The 25705-nt window shown below is 37.6% G+C and overlaps 2 protein-coding genes across 6 annotated transcripts in view; both read left to right on the top strand.

The window, feature by feature from the left end:
- The window catches only part of LOC136251264 (sushi, von Willebrand factor type A, EGF and pentraxin domain-containing protein 1-like), a 65672-nt gene extending 44324 nt beyond the window's left edge, over positions 1–21348 (top strand). The window contains exons 10-26 of one of the 4 annotated variants that reach the window (XM_066043689.1): positions 12494–12682; positions 13810–13998; positions 14900–15286; positions 15343–15723; positions 15774–16160; positions 16217–16600; positions 16653–17027; positions 17081–17470; positions 17518–17718; positions 17769–17863; positions 17920–18191; positions 18241–18519; positions 18665–18818; positions 18874–18966; positions 19017–19130; positions 19183–19268; positions 20950–21348. In XM_066043689.1, the coding sequence (XP_065899761.1) occupies positions 12494–12682; positions 13810–13998; positions 14900–15286; positions 15343–15723; positions 15774–16160; positions 16217–16600; positions 16653–17027; positions 17081–17470; positions 17518–17718; positions 17769–17863; positions 17920–18191; positions 18241–18519; positions 18665–18818; positions 18874–18966; positions 19017–19130; positions 19183–19268; positions 20950–21148 (4175 nt within the window). In that variant the 3' untranslated portion in view covers positions 21149–21348. The remainder of the gene's footprint in view (positions 1–12493; positions 12683–13809; positions 13999–14899; positions 15287–15342; positions 15724–15773; positions 16161–16216; positions 16601–16652; positions 17028–17080; positions 17471–17517; positions 17719–17768; positions 17864–17919; positions 18192–18240; positions 18520–18664; positions 18819–18873; positions 18967–19016; positions 19131–19182; positions 19269–20949) is intronic. The other 3 variants (XM_066043691.1, XM_066043690.1, XM_066043692.1) reach the window with 3 other exon arrangements.
- Positions 21349–21666: 318 nt separating this feature from the next.
- On the top strand, positions 21667–25660 carry LOC136251279 (ephrin type-B receptor 3-like). 2 transcript variants are annotated; one of them, XM_066043714.1, is made up of 13 exons: positions 21667–21800; positions 22449–22494; positions 22542–22949; positions 23004–23438; positions 23498–23577; positions 23629–23762; positions 23815–24028; positions 24114–24181; positions 24272–24440; positions 24499–24591; positions 24641–24754; positions 24910–24995; positions 25188–25660. In XM_066043714.1, the coding sequence occupies exons 2-13, from the start codon at positions 22461–22463 to the stop codon at positions 25402–25404; spliced, it is 2052 nt and encodes a 683-aa protein (XP_065899786.1). In that variant the 5' UTR covers positions 21667–21800; positions 22449–22460; the 3' UTR covers positions 25405–25660. The 2 variants fall into 2 exon arrangements, with proteins under 2 accessions (XP_065899786.1, XP_065899785.1); XM_066043713.1 differs by having other exon boundaries at positions 21692–21800; positions 22449–22949.
- Positions 25661–25705: the final 45 nt, after the last annotated feature.

Raw genomic sequence — 25705 nt, 5'->3', positions numbered from 1 at the left:
TTTGCAAATAAGAGGAAGTGTGGGGAATAACAAACCACATAGCCAACCTATAGCTGGCTTTGGGGCCATATAGAGTACAAAAAGAAATGAGATCTGTCACGTTGCAAGTGGTCCCCCGCCGTAAGTGGCCGGCCGGACCAACTACCGCGCCTCAAGTAGTCCGGCCGGACCATGTAAAGTTGCTGCAGATGGTCCGCCCTGCTATAGCTGGTCCCCCCAATGAAATCTCCACTATCAGCTTCCCAGTCAGTACTATAGTACGTTCACGTTGAGCTGAATCCTCAAAATCATTTAATAACTCATGGATGCAATTACACATGATCTTGAAATTTGGCTCATTTGTAGTACTGCTTGATCCGCTAAAAATATTTTGAAATCTTTTTGTTTAAATGTTTGACATAATATTTAAGGCCAATCAAAATTTTCACAATACATTTTCTATGGGGAAGCCATATAAGTACAGTGTCCATTACAGCCCTTTCCCGAACTTGTAATGGAGCCAAACCGTACATGCCTGTTGTTGACACCTTTGCTGTTACCAATAATCATCTGGTTGGCTGAAATGTTAACTCGGTTGAGAAAAAACTCCACTTTTAATTTTTAGCTGTTTTTCAGGATTCAGCTCAACGTGAACATACTATAGCTCCACATCTCACACTGCCCTCCATGAAATACGAGTCCTGAAGCAGTGAAGCGAAATTTGAGTAATGCATGGCCTATTCTTAAACAAATATTTTACATTTGCACATGATTGTTAATTCGTGTAACGCGTTGTGGGCACCAGTGTCCCTTTCGATCCTCCTTTCAAAAATACTAACAAAACATACTCTAATAGAGCAGTCAGTCAAATCCTTAAATAGAACAGTCACCACTATCTGAACATGGCTTAGTGTCATACAGTAGTCATCCACATACAGTTTCCAGCAGTATGCGACAGGATAACACTAAGATAAGAGACTACAAATAAAGCTTCTGGGAACCTCCATCACTTTGGTGTAACTTGTAATGCTCAATTTACCATCTCCACTTACCAGAGGCCATGACACACCAACTGAACAGTTGGCTATAGTTTTCTCAGTTCTATAATAAGACATGATGTAATCTCTATACTCTGATGTAGGCAGGAGTATGGGTTAGACAGCTGGTCTACCAATAGTGAAAACCATTAATTCACTTGGATATAGGCTTGGTCAGTGATCAGAAACTACTAGCTGCATGTTTCACCCCTCATACACAGCTTCAATAGCTATAGACAATAATTCTTTGAAAATGCCAGCGTGCACTAATTAAAAATGTCAGTTTCGTCGAAAATGGTATATACAGGCAGGCTATAGTTGAAGGGTTCTATTCTAGTCTTAGTGTGTAAACTTTAAACTCTCCATTAATGATACTAGAACTATATATAATGCAGTATGGTGACCTTAAGTGGTTCTTACAAGCCAACAAGTTAGTAAACTTAAAGTGTGACATGTAATAGTTTAATTGAATCACCGCACACAATGGTTTTATTGTTCTATACCGGCCATATCTTATACCTTATTTACTTGGTTAAACACTGCAACATTTATTACCTTAGTTTTCAAAAATCGATGTGGTGGCTATTCAAACTTAATCACCTCTCTATGTTCAAAAACAATGTTTAAATTTTGAGCATAATGGCTGGATTTTTGAGCACTGCTCAAATGCATATAGGCTATTTTCAAAGCATAATTAGCTCAAGCCTAGCAGAAAATAACCGAAGCTAATGCAAAAAGGCTGTCTTTCTGGCAATGAGCCTAAGCAGTAAACACAACTTGGCTAGTTGATAATAAGAAATCATTTGTTCAGTTATGTAGATTCTCCATTTTAAAACCTGTTAATCACTTTAATTTAACTTGATGAGCTTTTCAGTCACTTGGAGCAACTGATTGTGACAACCAGCAAGGATTAACATTTTAGGACTTACTTATGTAGAAAATCAGGTACAATTACAGCAGATACTGTATACTCAGTAATGTTGCTTAGCAGTTGTCAACAGACTTGTGTTTGTGTGTGTGTGTGTGGAGTCAGTAGAGGTCACTGATAAAGACAAGCTGATTCAAAGTTGTAGGACTCTAAAAGAGTAGACATACAATATAAAATAATATTATTACTTAAGTGTGAGTAAGTTAGTTATTGATCACATGATCATTGCAAACAATTATCCTTGAAAATGATATCTGGTATCTTTATTGCTTGATATTATGATATTCCCTTCTTGTGCATTATACTCCTTGACCGTGCAGGATATGGTCAATAGCTGTAAAGAGCTCAAGTACTTTAATTATAGATTGTGAAATTGCAGTTCCAGTTTACAATAACTATTGATTCAGATGGCACTGACCTTCCTGTTGACTTAATGACTACAATATCAGCTCATTGTGAACTGTATTAGTGTTGTGCATGAGATCAGTGAAGGTGTTACTGTATTTGTATGAAAGTCCGACTCCTAATTTAGTCATGCTTCATGTCAATGACATAAGATTACCTTTCCAAGAACCTCTTATAATTGCGTTTACGTGTTGTGTATTAAGCCATTATACTTTCATCATCATTTAGATAGCACTGTAGCTGTAATGCATGGATGTGGGTACAATATATGCTCAGGCATCACAGCTGACAAACCTCCAGTAGCCTCTTGCTCTGCCAGTGGATTGTGCCAGTCAACTCCAATACTGTGAACACTAATAGTTAGCTACTAATAATAGTAATACTAATAATAGTATTAGCTGAAGTTTTGTTATTATGTCATTTATATGTAATTTATCTTATCGGAATTAAGCTGCAAGTTTAATTGTACTGTATGTACTAGCTAGCTATAGTGTTTTTACCCTAATGTTTACAGCAGCTGATCCAGGGTTTATCAAAGGGAGTGCACCAGTATACGGAGTAGGGATCTGTGCCCCCCAAAAGCTAAAGCTTTTTGCGGGACAAAATATCTTGATTGGTTTAGATCATACTGCTTTTTATGTGGACTACATTGATCAAGAGTTGTATAGAGTGACAATCATGCCAGCAGATTATTATTATAGACCTAAAGAATGGCATACGCAAGATCGCATGCATTTCATTTGCAAGATATCCTTAGCAGGCTAAATGTATACCAATGTAACTGTAGATGTTAGGTGACTGTTCTATTAGAGTATTGACTGACTGCTCTATTAGAGTATCTCGATCTTGTATAACACATACGCATACTAGTATAATTATAAGGCCACCTTGAAGGCCAAAGTGGAACAGGAAGCTAGGTCAGCACAGTGGGGCACTTTGTGCCTAGCCCTATGCCTTCTCAAAGATCTATGATAGAGTCTATGATAAAGCCAGTGGGGACAGAGGGGGACCAACTGTGGCACGTAAGGTGTCCGGGGAGGACAAGTTGCAGTGCTGCAAGTAGTCCAGAGGGACCAAGTATGGTTGCTGCAACTAGTCCGGGGGGACCCGTTGCAGCATGACAGATCCACACAAAAACAACCAAGCTGTGAAAAATGGTGTGGCCTTCAAATAGCCTTGGTGAAAAAGTTGTGAAATTAAAGGTAGTGGCCACTGAACCTCAAACCTTTTGTGGTTTGAAAGAAATCGAGCTAAAAACCAGGAAGATACAGTGAAAAAGCCAACAATGTGTAACAATTATGCAATCGAGATTAGCTAATAAAAAAACGACTACTTGCCACGTCTACCAGATAAACCGCTTGGGGTAATGCTTTGAATCATTGTACAGATGGAGTAATCATCTTAGAAAGGCTCATCAATGGTGTAGAAGAATCAGACTTAAAGCCACGCAGTTATAACACGACATCCAACTTGGTGCAGCAAGTGCGAGATCGAGATACTCTAATAGAGCAGTCATCCTAATAGAGCAGTCACCCTGAAGAGAATTTAAGAGATCAGCTAGAAACAAGTAACCTGTATAGAGATCAACTACAAATAAGTCACCCTGTAGAGAGATCAGCTACAAACAATTCACCCTGTAGAGAGATCAGCAAGAAGAAGTTACCTTGTAGGGAGTTCATGCAACTATGGAAAGAGATAGTTCAGCTAGAAGAAATCACCTTGTAGAGTTCAGCTACAAAGAAACCACCATGTAGAGAGTTCAGCTACAAACAAATCGCCCTGTAGAGAGATCAATAGAAGAAGTTACATTGCAGAGAGTTCAGCTACAAAGAAACCATCATGTAGAGAGTTCAGCTACAAATAAATCTCCCTGTAGAGAGATCAGCTAGAAGAAGTTACCTTGTAGAGAGTTCAGCTACAAAGAAACCATCATGTAGAGAGTTCAGCTTCAAACAAGTCACCTGTAGAGAATTCAGCTACAAACAAATCTCCCTGTAGAGAGATCAGCTAGAAGAAGTTTCCTTGTAGAGAGTTCAGTTACAAAGAAACCACCATGTAGGGGCTCAACTACAAACTAGTGACCTTGTAGAGACATCAGCTAGAAGAAGTTACCTTGTAGAGAGTTCAGCTACAAAGAAACCATTCTGTAAAGAGCTCAGCTGCAAACAAATCACCTGTACACAATTCAGCTACAAACAAATCACCCTGTAGAAAGATCAGCTAGAATAGAAGAAGTTACCTTGTAGAGAGTTCAGTTACAAAGAAACCACCATGTGGAGAATTCAGCTACAAACTAGTCACCCTGCAAAGACATCAGCTAGAAGAAGTTACCTTGTAGCGAGTTCAGCTACAAAGAAACCATTCTGTAAAGAGCTCAACTGCAAACAAATCACCTATACAGAATTCAGCTACAAACAAATCACCCTGTAGAGAGATCAGCTAGAAGAAGTTATCTTGAAGATAATTCAGCTACAAACAAATCACCCTGTAGAGAGATCAGCTAGAAGAAGTTACCTTGTAGAGAGTTCAGCTACAAAGAAACCATCATTTAGAGAGTTCAGCTTCAAACAAATTACCTGTAGAGAGTTCAGCTACAAGAGAGATCAGCTAGAAGAAGTTACCTTGTAGAGAGTGTAACTTCAAACAAATCACCTGTAGAGAGTTCAGCTACAAACAAATCTCCCTGTAGAAAGATCAGCTAGAAGAAGTCACCTTGTAGAAAGTTCAGTTACAAAGAAACCACCATGTAGGGCGTTCAGCTACAAACTAGTAACCTTGTAGAGACATCAGCTAGAAAAGTTACCTTGTAGAGAGTTCAGCTACAAAGAAACCATTCTGTAAAGAGCTCAGCTGCAAACAAATCACCTGTACAGAATTCAGCTACAAACAAATCATCCTGTAGAGAGATCAGCTAGAAGAAGTTACCTTGTAGATAGTTCAGCTACAAACAAATCTCCCTGTAGAGATATCAGCTAGAAGAAATTACCTTGTAGAAAGTTCAGCTACAAAGAAACCACCATGTAGAGAGTTCAGCTGCAAAGAAATCACCCTGTAGAAAATTCAGCCACAAACAAATTGCCCTATAGAAGATCAGTTAGAAGAAGTTACCTTGTAGGGAGTTCAGCTACAAAGGAACCATTCTGTAAAGAGCTCAGCTGCAAACAAATCACCTGTACAGAATTCAGCTACAAACAAATCACCCTGTAGAGAGATCAGCTAGAAGAAGTTACCTTGTAGATCGTTCAGCTACAAACAATTCACCCTGTAGAGAGAGCATCTAGAAGAAGTCACCTTGTAGAGTGTTCAGTTTTAAAGAAACCACCATGGAGATTTCTGTAATCAATATATGTATTATATATATAATTTGTACATTTACTGATAGAATATTTAAAGTACATCTACTTCATCTTTTCTTCTTCCTGTGATAAAGAAAAAAAGATAGGTTAAAAAAGTCCTAAAGTCAGCCTATGGCCGGCTTTGGGGTATACAAATACAAAAAGAAATGAAATCTAATCCAAAACAGCAAAGCTGTAAAAAAAGAGTGCGGCCCTCAAAAAGGCTATGGTGAAAAAAGATTTGAAATCCAAGGTGGCGGCCAAGAAATGGCTGTGATGGTAGGTTAATGGTAAAAATTTTAATAACGACAATTCAGGTGAATTTTTGTGTCGCTCAAAATTCACCTGAATTGTCGTTATTAAAATTTTTACCATTAACCTACCATCACAGCCATTTCTTGGCCGCCACCTTGGATTTCACATCTTTTTTCACCATAGCCTTTTTGAGGGTCGCACACTTTTTTTACAGCTTGGCTGTTTTGGATATATATATATATGTAATAGTTATACCACGGGCATGAGTGCTTTGCCTGATATATACACACAAGCACAAGGGCCACAGGCCCGAGTGCGAGTGCATATATACAGGCAAAGCACAAGTGCCCGTGGTATAACTAACCCTGTGCCAAAAACAGCCCAGCTGTAAAAAAAGGCGAGGCCAAGAATGCACAAGTACATGTTCATGGAGTAACTACAACCAAAAGATATGATATCAAAATCTGGCCAAGAAAGCATTTACAGTATAGGCACTTTTACGCATTCATTTTCTGTATGCTTCACATTATCACATCCAGCTAGCTGTACATGTGTGCTTGCAATATAAACAATACTACTGAGATGATAAAAGATGATTACACTGAATTGTTACCAAAATTAATTTAACTAAAAATTTACAATTGGTTTCTACTTGGCCATCTTTTTATTTTAATATACAGTGCAAAAAGGTGGCCAAGTAGAAACCAATTGTAAATTTTTAGTTAAATTAATTTTGGTAACAATGCAGTGTAATATCTTTTATCATCTCAGTAGTATTGTTTATATTGCAAGCACACATGTACAGCTAGCTGGATGTGATAATGTGAAGCATACAGAAAATGAATGCATAAAAGTGCCTATACTGTAAATGCTTTCTTGGCCAGATTTTGATATCATATCTTTTGGTTGTAGTTACTCCATGAACATGTACTTGTGCATTCTTGGCCTCGCCTTTTTTTACAGCTGGACTGTTTTTGGCACAGGATATCACTACTTTTTGTTGAATGGAGAGCATACAGTTACTGAAGATTGCTATTGTATTACATAGGAGACACTGTATGCATGCATAATAACAGCTTCAGTATGAGATTAGCTAGTTAAATCAGTAGCAAAAGCTTCAAGTTCAGTGTTTAGAAGCACTACTAAAAGTGACTTGCTAAGAGAAAACTCGTTCAAACCGTTCAAATTTCCCTCAAGGACTCACGTGATATTTTGCGTGATGTTCACGTGAAAATAAGAACCGGGGATAGTGTGAGGGATAGTGACAAAGTTGAGGCTACCATCTTAATGTTTCTTCCTGAAGCAGTGGATTGGTGATATAACTATAGTCTGTGTGCGTAACAAGTGGAGGCGAATCGGCTGCGAGTTGTTGCTGAATGGCGAGACTAGCTGAATGTATGCCTCGGAATGGACTCGACATGAAGGCGCTGAATGCATCACACTATTATTCTCCCAGTGAATTTCCGAGTAAGTTTGTGTATAAGTCATTGTAAACAGATATATAACTACCGTCGTAATTTTAGACAGGAATCCCCCATGGGCCACGCCATAGTAGCTTCCTGGGATTATATGTATATGTTTTTCGGTAGGCCAGATCCTTGTAGCTGGCTTGTTCTAGCAGCTGTGTGGGTCAGACCGTGAACAAGTTGAGCTGAACCCTAGTGAGAAAACAGCCAAAATGAAAGACTTTTTCTCAACATTTCAACCAACCAGATGGTTGGTGATGACAACGAAGTTGTCAAGAGCAGACAAATGCTTCCATCAACAGTTCAGGAATGGCAATAAGACTATATACTTTTATGGCTTCCTCTAATGCATGATGAAATCTTTGGCTATAAATAATGTGTCAGGCATTTGAATGATTAGCAAGTAAGTCAATACTACAAAACTAATAAGTTAATATTTTTGAGGGCTCAGCTCAATGCGTACATACAGTATACCATAATTACTATGCATCGATTGATTGATGTGATAATAATATAAGCAGATCTGAGACAACCATGGACCCTACTATATAGTAACTGGGCAGATATATAAAGTTATGTATACTCTGATATAATTGTTGAGTGTTGTAGTTTGCCAATGGTCAAGGCTAAATTAACCATTTTAGATAGCTTTTTGTAATGTTGAAGGTGTTAGGCAAACTCCAGTTAGGGGCAGGCAATAAAAGATTATTCCCTTCGGGCATATATAGGGCTATAGTGGGCACAACCGAATGTTAAATGCCCCATGGTAGGACAAACCTATTTTGTTAAATCCCCACCATTGGCTCCAGTTGCAACGTGGGGGATTTGACAGCGTAGAAAAAAATACTTGGGTGCTTAATGAATGATTGTCAAATGCCCCATAGTGAAGCAGCAGTTTCATGTCAATTCGCCTTGTAAAGCCCCACTTACATCCAAGGGGAGTGGTAGGGTAACACATTGGTAGGTGCATAATGGGTTTGCATCATAAACCTTGTGTTGAAATTTAGTCTGTCTTGCTTTTTTCAGCTAATGTGCTTATCCTCAAACAATCAGGACTGGAAAAACTACAAATTGTCTTCTACTTTTATCTATCAACTATCCAATCACTGCTAGTTTATTAAAATTTCCTTTGCTGTTGTAACTTGTTTACCATTATGCTATAACCATGAGTCCCTCCTAGTTTATATGTCTCCTAGCAACAAAAATTGTTATGTCAACAATGTAGGTGAGAACCACAAAAGAAGTCAAGTAATATACTCCAAAATTGGTCATCAATTGCTGCAGTATGCTGAATACATCTTGCATGGGAATGGCTATGTTGGATGCTCACTTTAACAATAATCATAATAGTGGAAGAAAGTTTTTGTTGACTTGTTAGTCTGACTATGATTACACGTTTTTAGTTAGCTGTGCCTTACCATACTGTATCCCCTTCTGTATATGCAGGGTGGATACTGATGTTGTGACTGTTGGCGAGTGAGTTTATGGTCAATGGACAAATCGCGCAAATGGTGAAGAAAAAATAATATGTGGTACCAAGACCCCACTACTATATTATGAACTCTTGGTGGTACTTCATAGCCAAACACTAGTGTATCTGGCTTCTTGTGCTGTTGTAGTCTTTTTTTATGGGATTATCATAATGTAAATGTTTACTATTACAATATATCATGCTATCATTAAAGAGTTTCTATAATTGTGGGTGGTTGCATGAGGGTCTACGAAGTGCTGTGACTGAAAGGTGATACGCTGGTGCTGCATGGCTTTTTAAGTCAACACTGAAGTTTCACAGGCACTGAAGGGCTGGGGCGGAATTAGAGACGTGCACGGGTAATGTAGCAGTAAATTACTTCAACTGTATCACTACAGCGGGTATGAAACAGCTGGCTATAGCTAGCTATGTACGGCCCTGCATGGGCCGGAGTCAGGTCACGCCGACGAGTCAGTGGAGGCATACTGTGGCAAAATTAAAACAAATCAGTGACTGCTCACAATTAAACCAAGAGTTGACAGCACAGTGTCTATCAAATCGGCCAGCTCGCTATGGCTAATGACCTTACCCACTTCCACACTGTTTGGGTTTGGGAAATGAGGCGGGCGCCCACACCTTGACGTCATGGCGGCAAGTTTGAATCTTCAAAGAGCACAAAAGCGATCTCATAAACTAACAAACAACTTTTAGCGAAACTAAATGTACAGATACATTGTGTAAAAAGCCCCTAATAGCCACAGCCTTTTTACAATACAACTTCATGGTTGAAAGAAAATCGCTTCAATGGGATGCGATGACGAAGAAAATGAAAAAAAGAACGATGCACATTTGAATAAATAATTTAATTAATGCATTGTAAATGGGTGGGCGATGGAACAAACTACTCCAACAATTCGCCTGACTTTTCGTGTGGTAGTTACTCATTATACAAAGATTACATGCCCCTGGTTTCGAGGTGGAATCTTTTAGTAAGCCTGAGATTTCGCCATGCGGATTTTAAAAGATTGCATAAAATAGATCCCTCATGTAAATGACTCACAGTAGTGGTCGCGTGTTTATTAATTTTGTGGGCGCGCGCTTTGTGCTTCTTGGCCTCGCAACTCACTACCGTGAGTCTTGATATGTTCTACTTTAGCATGTAGACTGGCAAAATCTGTAGTTGCTATACCCTTCTCTTATATAGAGAACCAAGTAAGCTGTGATTGTGGGATTGAATTTTGCCAAACAAACTGTAATTGTGGGATTCAATTTTAATACATCAAACAGTAGTTTGATTTTATTTTTGCTAATATAGCAATTTTAAGAGACTAGTGTTAATTATGTACCTTAATTGCTACATTCACAAAAGTAAAATAAACTACTGTTGGTGTATTAAAATTGAATCCCACAATCACAAGTTATATAAGAGAAGAGGATAACAGTATAACATCAAAGAAATCTGATGATTTCTGGATATAGTGTGCACTCCTAAAGTAACATAGACTATAGTATGTTCATGTTGAGCTGAATCCTGAAAAACAGCTAAAAATTAAAAGTGGATTTTTTCTCAACAAAGTTAACATTTCAGCCAACCAGATGATTATTGGTAACAGCAAAGGTGTCAACAACAGACACATACAGTTTGGCTCCATTACAAGTTCGGGAAAGGGGTGCAATGGGCACTGTACTTATATGGCTTCCCCATAGGAAATGTATTGTGAAAATTTAGATTGGCCATAAATATTATGTCAAACATTTAAGATTTTGAAATATTTTTAGCGGGTCAAGCAGTACTACAAATGAGCCAAATTTCAAGATCGTGTGTAATTACATCCATGAGTTATTAAATGTTTTTGAGGATTCAGCTCAACGTGAACATACTATAGTCTCTTAAAATTACTATTTTAGCAAAAGTAAAATCAAACTACTGTTTGATGTATTAAAATTCAATCCCACAATCACAGCCTACTTAGTTCCCTATATAAGAGAAGGCATAGCAACTTAATGTTTCGCCAATTAGGTAAGTCTGCATGCTAAAATAGAACGTATTAGTTATGCCATGGGCACTCGTGCTTTGCCTGTATACAGTCAATTGCAGAATTCTTGAAAAAAAGTATGCCGTACCGTAAGTGTTTCCGTAAGGCTCCTTGTGAGTAAATTTTATTGTCCTTGCCACGGATTCAACAGCAATTGAACCACACTAATCTTTTTCCTCAGTCCGGCTGATCCGGCGTCACTACAAATAGTTTTCCAGCCCACGGAATGTTTACGGCACGGGAAGAGAAATTTCAACAATTCTGCAATCGACTGTATATGCACTCGTGCCTGCTGTATAACTTATATATGTAGTAGTTGTAACATGGGCACGAGTGATTTGCCTGAAATATACACACAAGCATGAGGGTGCGAGTGTGTATATTTCAGGCAAATCACAAGTGCCCATGTTACAACTAATATATTCCACTTGGGTGAATCACCTGCAAGTGTACATGGAAACTGTAGGAATGCTTTGCGAGTTTATTTATATGGGACCATGTGACTTTCGATTGTGGGTAACGTTGTAAGAGCAACGACAAGGCACTGCTGAGAGGCCGAACGTAAGTGTATCGTCACGAGCATGCAGATCGCTTCGATTGTGGGTACGCAATTAAACACAGGAAGCCCAAATACGAGCTGAACAGCTCATCAATTAAGCACTACACCCAGTGTCTGTGGGACATCCCCACGTGACTATTGAATGTAACATGTTTAATATAAACCAACCTGTGACCTTCTTCATTCAGTAAAACAATGAACTATCTTCTTCCCCAAGTCCATGATCTATGCCTTGGCTCACTTTACAAAAACTAAAACCCACTATCGATCCTGTGAAGTGTCGCTATATTAGAGGAGAGGAGATCACACACTTTCATCAAAGAAATCAAATGATTTCTGAGTGAGAATATAACTTGTATATACTACCTCCTATTCTCATTACTGCATTCCTGAGCACTGCTAGCAGTGCTATTATACCACTTATACACCTTCTCTTCCCTTTGAAGTGAGGTGTGAAAGTGGTATATATATATATGTATTGTTGGGGGTGTACTTATAGGCTCTTTAGCATCCTGCTCTCCCCAGTAAATTTTACAAATTAATAAAAATGAAATCAGAGTACAGACACTCATCAAAACTGCAAAAGGCACATGCTACCATTGAGTTGGTTATTGACTTTATTGTGGCATACAAAAGAATGCATCATTTAGTCTCTAGCCTTTTGATTTTAGGCAGGCAGGTACGTAACCAGACCAACCATCAGTTTCTGGAAATTGTTTAAGAACTTAATATTTGTGCTTCTAGAGCTAAAATATATTTTAAATGCTAATGAAACAAACAATTTTAAAGAAATGGATAGTCTAATTATATGTATTTGTATCACAAACACTTAAAATTATAACTCCGTAGGAAAGGAAATTATCACATTTCTAGAATATCAAATCTGCTCCCAAAGCTTCGAATACTGGATTTAGAATGAGTAACGAAACTATTTGAGTGGTTTGTTTTATCCCTACTTCTGAAAGGGTTTTCTTAGTTTTAAGACTAGATTTGATGCACACATGTTTTTCTGACTATTGTAGTTTCCTGTCCATCACTTACTGATCCTAATAATGGAATGATCACTTGTTCACTGGGAGATGATGGAGTTCCTTCCTATGAAGACACTTGTAGTTTCACATGTAACACTGGTTATGAGCTAACTGGTAGTGATACTAGGACCTGTCAAAGTGATGAGAGCTGGAGTGGTACTGATGATGTGTGTAGAAGAGGTATTACAACTAAATAAAGTCAAGATTTGTTTGCCATTTTACACCATGTAATTATCAAAATTAGTTGCTTCAGTGCTATCACGCAGCATTCCTATACAGTATCAATATCTGGCCTAAAGATATAAAGTTTCTAAAAATTATTAATTTAAAAATGAAGTACGCAGGTATCTATAAAAGTAATCAGTGAAGTAAGAGATATGGATGTGATGGTATTACAACATAACTATCTGTACTTTGACATTGCTCTCCCTGATTTTACAAAACTCTAGTTTGTTTACTGTTTTTGTTATAGCAGCAAAGCTGTGATAACATGTGTTACTGTTCTAATATAATATCAGTACTGACAAATGTATTAGGGTGGCTGCTTTATTAGAGTATCTTGATCTTGCTGGCGATCTTGAGTGATATTTTGATGGTGCACACAAGGAGAATGGTCACTGTACCTTGTTTTCTGAAGCAGAGGTAATTGTTATAATTCAGCTACATTGTTAGAGTAGTGGTTTCCATGCTCTGTTTTATGATCATTTTTAGAGCAGCGTGATCATTATGGGACGTGATCACAGTGGTCTGTGTTGGCTGTATCATTACATGCTTCAAATAATTAATAATTTTGTGGTGTCTTCAAATAATTAATAATTTTCTGTATTTACACACATGTAAATACAGAAAATTAATGTAATGATATAGTTTCCTTGGGGGGTGACGACTTGTAAGATGAAAGATAAAGACAAGACACAGAGGACAGACACTCATGCTACCAGTGGGTTTGTTATTGTGGCAAACAAGGGTGGTCATAAGATACATCATTCAGCCTTTAGCCTGGTCAGGCAGGCAGTTAGGCAGATCAAAACCTGATTTGGCAATAGTTTAAAAATTCAATATTGGTGATTTTGGTTTTAAGGCTAGAGTTGACATTAGATAGACCAAGACTTTTCTGTGAAGGTAAGTTTTGTCATGAAGACTATTTCTATGATACCTTTTAGCTGCAGTGCTTTGGCAGTTACACTTTATCATGGGAATATACACTACATTGTTCTGTATGATACGTTTTAACACACATCAACTGTTGCTTAGTATAAAAATAATATCACTCCATGTACATACACACGTTGTTCTAACTATTGTAGTTCCTTGTCCATCATTTACTGATCCTAATAATGGAATGATCACTTGTTTACTGGGAGATGATGGAGTTCCTTCCTATGAAGACACTTGTAATTTCACATGTAACACTGGTTATGAGTTAACTGGTAGTGACACTAGGACCTGTCAGAGTGATGGGAGCTGGAGTGGTAGTGATGATGTGTGTAGAAGAGGTATGACAGGGGAGAAACATACACAAGATAGTACTTGATACAAAGCATGAAATAAGACGGCAGTCACAACAACCATACAAATATCAGATGACACACAAGTTTATGTGGTATAATTAAGATGTGCCATATCAATTGCAGGTTGCTAGCCTGCTATAGGTGAAGCTTTAGATTACATCCATCCAATTTCTCATAAAGAAGTTAATAATGGTCAGATGGTATATGGTAACTAATTTCTCCATACAAAAAAACACAATATTTACTGTGTGGCTATTATAAAATTTGAGAGCAGCATATCGTAGATTTTATGAATAGCTTTCCGACAGTTGCTTGATCTTCTGGCATTGGACTATAGTGATTTGCAATGATGATTCTTTGGCTGAAAATCTAATGAGGTGATATGAGCACTTTGTGAAGATGTACTGTTGTCAAACATGAGATTAATGTATACACTATCACTGCTAAATTGGACAGGATGAGGGAATAGAAATTAGTAATGTCTGTTATTAACATGTCATCTTGTCCACTGATAAGTGAAGCAATACTATGACACTTTTGCAATATACGTAATTGTATACTTCGCTGCTTGTGGCTAACCATGATTTGCTGTCTTGGCTGACCCTGACAACTATGCATCAGTGGATTAACAGTTACTAATCCCTACAGCTCATGTAAAGATTGTACAGCATTTTAGTTCACTACTTTTGCTATAATACACATAGCATTGCTCGTAATGAAGTTTTATGTTTTGCGTAACCATACTAAAATTTTTAATTTACACCCTTAATTTATCTCCCAGAGTTTATAATATAGTACAAGCTAGTATAGTTCAGTAGGTCAACATATTATGTAGTAGGGGATTGGGGATATTATAACAGTGTATGAAGGAGGTTGTTTTCAACAGTTCGATGTCCTACTCTATCAAATGGATCACTCCTTTGTCCAAATGAAACTACTACTGGTGTGTTTGAGGACTCTTGTACATTTTCCTGCAATGGAGGTTATGAATTACAAGGACCTAATAATGGAACTTGTTTAGCTGATCAAAGTTGGAGTGGAGGACTACCATCTTGTGTGCCACTTAACTGTCCTGATAACAGAGCAGCAGCACCTGATGGTGTCATACTCATACCATCACCATCATGTAGTCTAGTGTATCAGTCACAATGTACACTATCATGTGATGAAGGTTTTACTGGAGATAATGTCACTTACTTGTGTAATGTAACAAGTGACCCTACCATGGTTGACTGGGTACCAATAGGTGGAGTAGGTGTGATATGTGAGAGAGGTTAGTTCAATTTTATATGTATATACATTTATATGTCTACCCTATTGCTTACATAGTTCAATGTCCTCCGCTAACAAATGGAACACTTCAGTGTCCAAATGAAACTACTACTGGTGTGTTTGAGGACACTTGTACATTTTCCTGCAATGGAGGTTATGAATTACAAGGATCTAATAATGGAACTTGTTTAGCTGATCAAAGTTGGAGTGGAGGAGATCCAACATGTGTAGTATTAAATTGTTCCACATCACCACCTCTTGATAACTCACAACTACAGTTACCATGTGACACACAGTACCGGTCAACATGTGTAGCATCATGTGATGAAGGCTACATCACTAGGAATAATGTGACCAGTGTTACTTACTTGTGTGATGTCACTACCGACCCTGATGTGGTAGAGTGGTTAGTAAGAGATGATGCATCCTGTCAAAGAGGTAAATTACATACCACACAAATTTCATTGATCTGTTCTTACCCAACACAGTGACTTGTCTGGAACTCAGTAATCCAAACAACGGAATGGTATTATGTTCACTGGGAGATGATGGAATTCCTTCCTATGAAGACATTTGTAGTTTCACATGTAACACTGGTTATGAGCTAACTGGCAGTCCTCAGAGAACATGTCAGTCTGATGGTACTTGGAGTGGATCACCAGTGTCCTGTACCATCATGGAGTGTCCCTCATCATCACTACCAATGAACAGCATGTTGGCTGAGTCTTGTAGTAGCACATATCAGTCAATGTGTGATCTGCAGTGTGTAGAAGGCTTCAATGGTAGTGGAGACCCATCATATTTGTGTAATACATCCAGTGGTGGATCATCAGTAATGTGGGTAGCTACTGGAGAAGAATGGAGTTGTGAGAGAGGTACAAAATAGTTAATAACTTTGTATATGCAAACATATCATTATACCTGTACATAGTTCAGTGTACCACTCTACCATTACCCAGTAATGGTAACATCTCATGTGATTCTATTGGTGCACCACGTTATGAAGATCAGTGTTCGTTCTCATGTGATCCTGGATATGAACTAACTGGCTCCTCAACCAGACAATGTTTATCTAATGGATCATGGAGTGGAGCTGATGTGACTTGTGATATTCTTCATTGTAACAATTTGACTGATATAGTAGATGATAATGCATTAGTTGATGATTGTAGTGATGAGTTTGGGTCAGTGTGTAGTCTACAATGTATCACTGGTTATATGGTAGTTGGTAACAACACGTTCACCTGTGACATTGTGAATGATGGAGTAGAGTGGAGGAATAATGTTACTGGAGGAGATTTCCAGTGTGATATAGGTACACTGTTAGCTATAAAACTGTTAAACATTTTATATGTTTCTTTACCTAGTAACGTGTACAGAAGATTTGGTAGCACCATCTAATGGTAGTATTAACTGCAGCAGTGACAATCAACCACTACAATATCAAGACACTTGTACATTTCAATGTGATGATGGTTATGAAGTAGAAGGTAGTGTAATGAGACAGTGTGAGGCTAGTGGGGAGTGGAGTGGTACTAGTACACAATGTAACATTCTTCATTGTCCTGTAACAGTGGTAGCTAACAGTAGACCATGTGATGACACATCTTACACTAGCACATGTATGGTGGAGTGTGAGGATGGTTATAACAGGTCAGAAGACTCCTCCCAGTATAGTTGTGGTCTTAATGGTACAGGAGTAACATGGATGTTGACTGGGAGTGGATTGACTTGTTCTCCAGGTAACAATGAACTACATAGTGTAATATAACTTTACAATGTTGCTCTGTTACAGTACCATGTGTCAGTCTAAGTGATCCAGAAAATGGTAATGTGACTTGTCCCTCTAACACAAGTGTCTTCCAGAACACATGTACTTATTATTGTAATCGTGGTTATCAGTTGGAGGGTAACAGACAAACAAGATGTAGTGCTGATGGGACATGGAGTAGTGAACCAGTGACTTGTACCATCTTAACATGTAATGATCCAGAAGTAGAGATAACAAACAGCCAATCAGTTGGTGATTGTAGTAGTGTGACTTATGGTTCAAGTTGTTTACTGAATTGCTCGAGTGGTTATAATGTTAGTGGTAATGGGGAACACGTGTGTGATGATGTGAATGATGAAGGGACTTCAGTGAAGTGGAGAAGTGTAGGAGGACATTTTGTTTGTGTTGTTATCAGTAAGTAACTGTATAATACAGTGCAATACTTACTACATCATATATAGTGTCAAGCAGTGATGAAAGTTCTGGTGGATTACCCATTCCCATAATTGCTGGAGGAGCAGGAGGGGCAGGAGGAGCTGTGTTGTTCTTAATAATTTTACTCTGTGTCATAATAATTTGCATTAGATGTTCACGAAAGAAAAAATCATATGCTATCAATACTGTGTTTATAAACGCTGATGCAGAAATGGATTCTAAAGGTGGTGAGTTGTGTTAATGTTGCCAGTTGACATTTGTATTGTTGCTATTATAGGTCACACTGATGGACTGCAAACTTTTACTGCTCATAATGCACTTTATACTTCTGTAGAAGCTGAACATTCAATGAGCCACTATGAAATGTCAGAGGTATAAGATGGTGTAGTTATTGAATCATTTTGACAATGGAACTGCTTATTTTTTAGTTGTACAATGTTGATTCATCTGATTATTCAAAACTCCGAAATTATTCCACTATCAACAGGGCTGTACATGGCATGGAATTAGACTATGAGTATTACACTGGACAGTCTGATGAGCGTGCTACATCGGTAGAAGAGGAAGACATTTATGAAACTCCGTGTGATGATAATGAAGATTATGGTCCAATTTATACTCAACCACCAACTGAAGTTGACAAAATCTATGAAACACTTGAAGGGAAAAGTTTCCTCAAGTTTTTTCGTGAAGATATAAAGTGGGTGTCTTACTGGTACATACAATTCTGTGATACATTAACTCTGTAGGACTCTTAGGCATCTTGGGTCAGGAGAATTTGGAGTTGTTACTTATGGTGTGCTGAGTAATGCGGAGGGTGATTTAGAAGTTGCAATGAAAACACTTAATGCTGATGCCAGTGATGATGACAAACTACGCTTTCTTCAAGAAGCTGCCATAATGTGCCAGTTTGATCATGAGAATGTGATCAAGCTTTATGGTATAGTGACAGAAGCTCCTGTCATGATTGTGTTGGAGTATATGTCTCGTGGAGACTTATACAGCTTTCTGATAGAGTTGCAACCATCGTAAGTGTAGCCATGAAATGAGCCCAGTTAGCAGGTCTCTTATCAACATATGTTGTAAGTTATAAAATCAAGAGAAAAGTCATTTTTCAACCATTAGTTAGATATACTGCCAGTGCATCTTACACATGAATATGTTTTGTAATAGGGATGGAAAAGATGTGCATCCAAAGCTGTGTCTACTTTTATTGAAGTTTTGTCAAGAGATTGCAGCAGGAATGACTTACCTTGCTGGTAAACAGTTTATCCACAGAGATTTGGCAGCAAGGAATATTCTAGTGTCAGAGAAGTGTGCTTGCAAGGTACATACACTGTTTGGTGTTATAACTGTTATCTAACTTTGTGTTCATCATTCAGATTGCTGACTTTGGAATGTCTCGTGATTTACTTGATGACAACTACTATGTCACATCAGGTGGAAAGATACCAGTAAAATGGACAGCTCCTGAGGTAACCATCAATATATTATTGATTTTAGAATATTATGTATTTCACTCAAGGCAATACACTACAGAAAGTACTCACTTCAAAGTGATGTATGGAGTTATGGTTGTGTATTATTTGAAATATGGAGCTTGGGGCACAAACCATTTGAAGAGCTGACTAACTATGAGGTATACAAATGGCAAGGTAGTATGGGTGCTTTAAAGGAATACTCAATTTCAGGCTATGGATGCCATTGAAGATGGAAACCGGCTACCACCACCACCTGGTTGTCCTAAAGCCATGTACAAAGTGATGATGAAATGCTGGTTTGTGAAATCCAATACTAACAATGATGACAACGTTTCTGTAATAAGTCATGCGTGTATGAAAGACTTTAGCTTTCTAATTGACTATGTTGTCAAATATCTTTTCAGTATACACCTAATTATGCCAAATCAAAAAAAGAGAATTTGCCAGTCCAAACCATAATACACATGGACCATGCAATATGTGCTAGTAGTGACAATGAATTAACACTTTTTGTAGTAAAGTCACAATGTCTTTTGCTAAAATACTAATCATTATACTTATTACTAGCTCTCTGTAAAGCCATACCATACATGGCTTCAAAGAGTTTACTAAAATTGTATGGTAGTTATTGTCAGAGCATCACTACCATAATTATAGTCTGGCTGGCCAGCAAGATGTTTAATTATCACCTTTGACAAAAAAACAGAAGTGTCCATTGTAAACAACAAACAAACAAAACACCAAATACCCAATCCATACCAAACTTTTTTTTTTGTCTACCATAATAAAATGTTGACAACCAAAATGCAGTGTCAATGTACAATAGTACTGTATAGTAGAGACCACAAAGGTGTAGGTGTGGCCCACAAAAAAACATCACCCAATAACCAGCCTCAATTTTCCCTGATGACAATGAGGCAGTATTGGCTAGGTAAAACTAAGCCCAAACAAACTTTCAGATTGACCCGAAACGCTTTCAACAAGTTGCTACGGAATTTTTTAAAAATTATTAATTAAAATTTTCTACTAACTGCCTGACTGACTGATGCCCTTCAGACAAGCGTAATTCAATAACAGCTAAGACTACAGGCTTGATTTTTTCACTTTTCACTGTTCAATGTCGCTTCAGCAGGACACATGCCTTTTGGCATACTGCAGTACGTACAATGCATTCTTCGTGGACTTACTAGTGTCCTCCTTTGTGTCCCACTCATCTTGGCTGACAGCGAGAGGTGTCGATTTGGTGGTAGCATGTGATGGCTTCCCTTCGTAACGGAAATCATCCATATTTTTCATAGTGGCTACTTTGATTGCAGAGGTGCTTTTCGAACAGTTTTTGATTTGTAATGCTGTGTCATGGGTTGAACATAGCTGACAATGAACATAATGGATACTTCACTTTTCAGACAACAATTGGTAGCTGGGGCGCGCAGCACCATTTCTTTCTTTTGATGCGGTATGCGTGGTCAAAATAATTATATTTTACAAAACAAAGTTAACAAACAAGTCATTCTATGACTGCTGTGATGTAACAGAGACTTATGGGTATAAAGTAAACAAAAAAGTGGAATTTTCAACTATAGAGTAGGGACCATAGCACATCGATAAAAAGTACTGAAACATGCTGGAGTAGTGCACTGTATTGAATCACAATAAAACAATAAGAAGTGTTGTATCCCTACTGTGCTCTTCTTTTTGTGTTCTTACTATTGACACACGTCCAAGGCAACTTGAAGCCAAGGATTAAACTCCTTATTCTATCATGCTGTACTCTGTTGTTTGTGTGTGCCATTTAAAGTGAGGTATCATGTAATGGGAAAATATTGGGGGAAGGGGGAGAGATTTTATCTATTACATAGTGTCAAGAGTACATTTATTATTCTATTGTACACTCTAGCTACTTGTTAAAATATTGCTGCTCATTTGTAAACATACTAATTGTATACATATAACTCAGTTACAAGTTAATATTTACAGGCATCCTAATCCAAAGTTCAGGCCACAGTTTGGACAGATTGCAAAGGCGCTCACTACTAATGGAAAATACTTGTTGGGATTGTCAGAAGAGAATAAACAGACTGCTGGAGAAGATGCCCTGAAGTTGGGTGCTCCCTTGGAAAGTGGCTACAATCTCTTTGTAAACTTACAGCAACTGTATAAAAGCAAAGTTTCATAAGTAGCAGAGCCATTTTTAGTTTTTGTAATTCTACGCACATTTTAAATGAACAACACTAAATGCACATTAAAATGTATAAAACTAAACAGTGTACATTGTATGGTTGATTAATGCTTTGTTTCTAGTATGTTCGTATTGAAATGTACAGTTTTAAAAAATAAATTATTTTTGTTATATACAAATGATTGGTGATGACTGAGAATGAAGGAGTGAAGAGCAGACACTGGACAAACAAGACTCTGTACAGATAAAAGTATTACAAAACTTTGACATACCATATATTGTTATAATTTTTGCAATTAAGATATCTTTAGAGGGTCAAATTTCCTTTTACACTGATGGGTTAAACTTGTATGAGGTATGTATCAGTTCAATGTGAATGTAGTTCATAGTAACCATAAGGTCTGTGGGATTATTATAAGGATTCCTTTAAGGAAGTCATGTGGGTGAATGATCAATATTGTCCAGTGTAGACCAAACAAAACATACATGTTCTATTCTCACTGAGTAGTATAAATGTCTTAGCTCACTGCATTTCATCACAGTTTTAGCTAGCATTTGTTGATGATAGTGTCTAAAGATATGAGTGAAACTAAATTGTGTTTGCTGAACTTGGTGATCATTTATCTTGTAAGCTACTGCTCAACCACCAGTAAGTACTAATACAAGGCTACCATATATGTTCATAGAAATGTTGTATATTAAAGATGTATACATATATAACTACATTGTATATAGTAGCACATTTCTCCACAGTAACAAGCCAGTGTATGAAATGTGTGCGGCTATCGTTACACCAGTACATACATACACCCTATAAAGAGTATATATACATGTGATTTTCATTCAGGATTGTTCTTGTATTATAATTCCTAGTAACAATCTGCAGCCAATACACAAAATTATAATAAGTATGGCATAATATGCAGCAATAACTCACGTTATATATGTTTTATTGTACTATTACACCAGAGCATAAAATGCTGAAATGTAATATTATTGTGCTTATCTATAGTTTATGACATAATGGATGCACAGTTGATAGAATTAATTACCAACATCTGTAAACATCACCAATACTTGACAACAATACTTACACCATATGACACAACCCAAAACACTGATCCCTACTGTAGCTGTTACAGCACATTATGTGGAGCCAATAGAATACATACATACACACTATACAGTCTCTTATAAACACGTACCTGCATATGGAATATATACATGTTTGGGGCTTCTATAAATATAAACTAATAATGTACAATTATGTCATGGAACATGATTAAAACTAATATAGGTGGTGACAGTGATGTTTGTACTTCTGGCTTTGTGGAAGAACTTCGGTCAGTTGGTGTCACAGGTGGCAGAAATGTTCAAATAATTGTACCAGGTCTCATGTTCACTTGTGATGGGGTGGTAACCCGATGGACGGCTGTGGTCAGAATAGAAAATCAAGTTAACCCACAATTAATTGAGCTGCAAGTATGGCGTCCAACAGGGGACCAAACATTTATTTTGGTAGGATCTAATGCTTTACCACTTATTCAGAACACTACGGGAGTTTTCTTATTAAATCACACTGTTCCAGAAGAAGAACAAATTAAGGTGGAACCTGGAGACATTGTTGGTGCCTTTTATCCACAAAATCCAAACTACAGAATTCAGACAGCTATCACTGATAATCCACTTGCTACAGAATTATACATTGTCAACTCAGATTTGCCAACATGTACATTTGAAGTGTGTGATAATGTTTTAATCCAAGAAAACCGAGTACCCCAGCTACAAGCAATTCTAGGTAAGTAATGTAATATGCTTGTAGGCACATAGCTCATACATAAATTGTTTCTAGGAAAAGTGTCATCCAACACCACTCAGAATTCATCATTTAGTAACGATCCACTCTGCACCCAGTGGCCAGAAAGTTTGTGCCCAAGGCAGGATGTCATGCCTACATTGATATTCGCTACATCACAAGAAATTACTACAACAAATACTACAGCAACAACTGCAAATACAGTGGTCACCAGTGTCATTTCACCAACAGTAACAACTACTGCCAATACGATCACTACCAGTACAAAGTTGTTACCTAGTAGTGTTGTGCGAGATCCAGCTCAACAGTCATCCACCTCAAATTCTTTATCAGAAGGAATTATATACAGTTTAGTAGGCAGTGTCATCATTCTAGCTCTCTTCGTAGTGGTGCTGGCTACATTTTTAATGCTAAGATTTTACAGAAGACGTAAAGAAGTAAATGCTACACGTCGTAATCCAAGGGAAAGAAGTAAGCCATTAACTAACTACAAAACAGTTAAATCATTTGACACCCTTCAACACATACAGGTGGTAGTTGTGATAGTTCAACTACACTCAGACTACCAGACACAGCTAGTATACAAACTAGTACTGATGACATAGCAGCTGTAAGTACACATCCAGTTATATTGAGTACATGCTTGCAATCACAAATGCAGAGTTCGTCTCCTACTAATGAAGCAGAGCAGCATCCGTATACATCTCTTTACTGGGAACCAGCCTCTGAAAGAAATGAGCTGTATTACCAACTGAAGAGACGACTATATTTAGACATTGTTGGAGGAACAATAGAGTAAGCAGAAATAGCAGTCTTGTTGAAGAAAACTTTACATTCTGTTCATTAGAATTTCAGAAGAAATAGGGTCTGGCCAGTTTGGCAGAGTGTACAAAGGAAAATGGCAAAATGGACAAACAATTACAGAAGTTGCTATTAAAGTACCAAGTGAAGGTTATGACAGAGACACAGAAGTTAAGCTACTACAAGAAGCCACCATCATGGGCCAGTTTCAGCATCCAAATGTTCTTACCCTTTTTGGAATAGTGACACAAGGAAACCCAGTAAGTTGCCACATTGTTTAACACAATTGTAATGGACATTATCACTGCCAGTCATGAGCTACAAACAATACAATTAATTCTGTAGATTATGATTGTATCAGAACTGATGAGAAAAGGAGACCTTAAAAGTTACCTAAGCCGTCTCACCTACCGGTAAGCAGACATCACACATTATCGCATTATGGTTCCTGATGGGGCAACAAATAGCACACTATTTACATACAAATATACACACTTACCCAGGCCACCAACCACACCTCAAGAAGAGACACAGTACATGGAACTAAAGGCGTTGTTTACAGACTTTAGTTACCAAATAGCAGCTGGTATGAGCTACCTCAGTGAAAAAAGATTTGTACACAGAGACCTGGCAGCAAGGAACATCCTTGTCAGTGAAAATGACATTTGTAAAGTAAGTTTAGTCGATGAACATATTAAAAGCATTGTATTCAATTTTTTAACTTGGTTAGATTTCAGATTTCGGAATGGCTAGAGATGTCGCAGATACAAACTATTACATAATGTCTTGTGGCAAAATACCAGTTAAATGGACAGCTCCAGAGGTATGACTGCTTCAAAGTTATTTTAATGATCACTACCTGTATAATGTAGGCCTTGTCTATGAGAAAATACTCCACAGCTAGTGATGTGTGGAGTTATGGTGTAGTATTGTTTGAGATATGGAGTATGGGCAAGCATCCTTATGAAGACATCTACAATGAAGAGGTACCCTTACAGTCAACATTAACAGTATATGGTTTTTTTTTTAAACCAATTAGAGTGTGTTTATATCATATGTACATTTATGGGAGTGGATAGCTTCTACATATCATTGAAGTGTAATTCAATAGTGTACATATTAGTGTCCTGTGTGTGTGTAGGTGTTGGATAAAATCCTATCAGGGTACAGAATGGCTCCCCCAGAAATGTGTCCTTGTATTGTTTACCAAATCATGCTCAACTGTTGGTAAGTAAATTACAAACTGTAGGAGACACTAATTACTATTTGCACAAATGCAAGTGTTGTACTGAATTCTTAAGCATGCACACACACACATTTATATATTGTACCACAATGAGTAATACATGTAAGTCTGTCCATGTGTGAATCTGTCATCATGTGCACCTATGTGGGTTCACTTGTTTTCGTTTCTTGCAGGCATCCTAATCCAAAGAGAAGACCAACGTTTGTTAATTTGATGGACGTCACTGCTAAACACAGAAGCGAAATAATATCTGAAACAAGCCAAACAGATTTTAATGGACACTCAATATCAACAGATTGGAGAGACCATATCCAAGCGTGTGCAGAGAATTTCTACACTGAGATTGAAGAATCAGTAACAAGTGCTAGTGAAAGCTATTATGAAGCATGATGACATAAAACCACGTCTTCTGACCAGTACCTCCACCAACATATCACATTACAATTAAAACTACAATATGCTGTAGCAACACAAACCAAACTTCTTTTTAGTGACTATAACATTAATTATATTACACATAACTAACATTTTTTGTAACCCTTTGTTTCTTTAATGCATACTCACTACACAACCTTGTAATCGATATCACTCACATGTGTGAATTTTAAACCAGCATTAAAAGAGTTTCTTAAATATATGATAGCATACCTACTCCCCCAGACTGGACACTTAATGCCACACGAACTTGAAT

The sequence above is a fragment of the Dysidea avara genome, chromosome 3 (assembly GCF_963678975.1).
Source record: "Dysidea avara chromosome 3, odDysAvar1.4, whole genome shotgun sequence".
NCBI classification, from domain to species: domain Eukaryota; kingdom Metazoa; phylum Porifera; class Demospongiae; order Dictyoceratida; family Dysideidae; genus Dysidea; species Dysidea avara.
The sequence above is the reverse complement of the archived record's forward strand: the minus strand, read 5'-3'. Positions and strand labels throughout refer to the sequence as shown.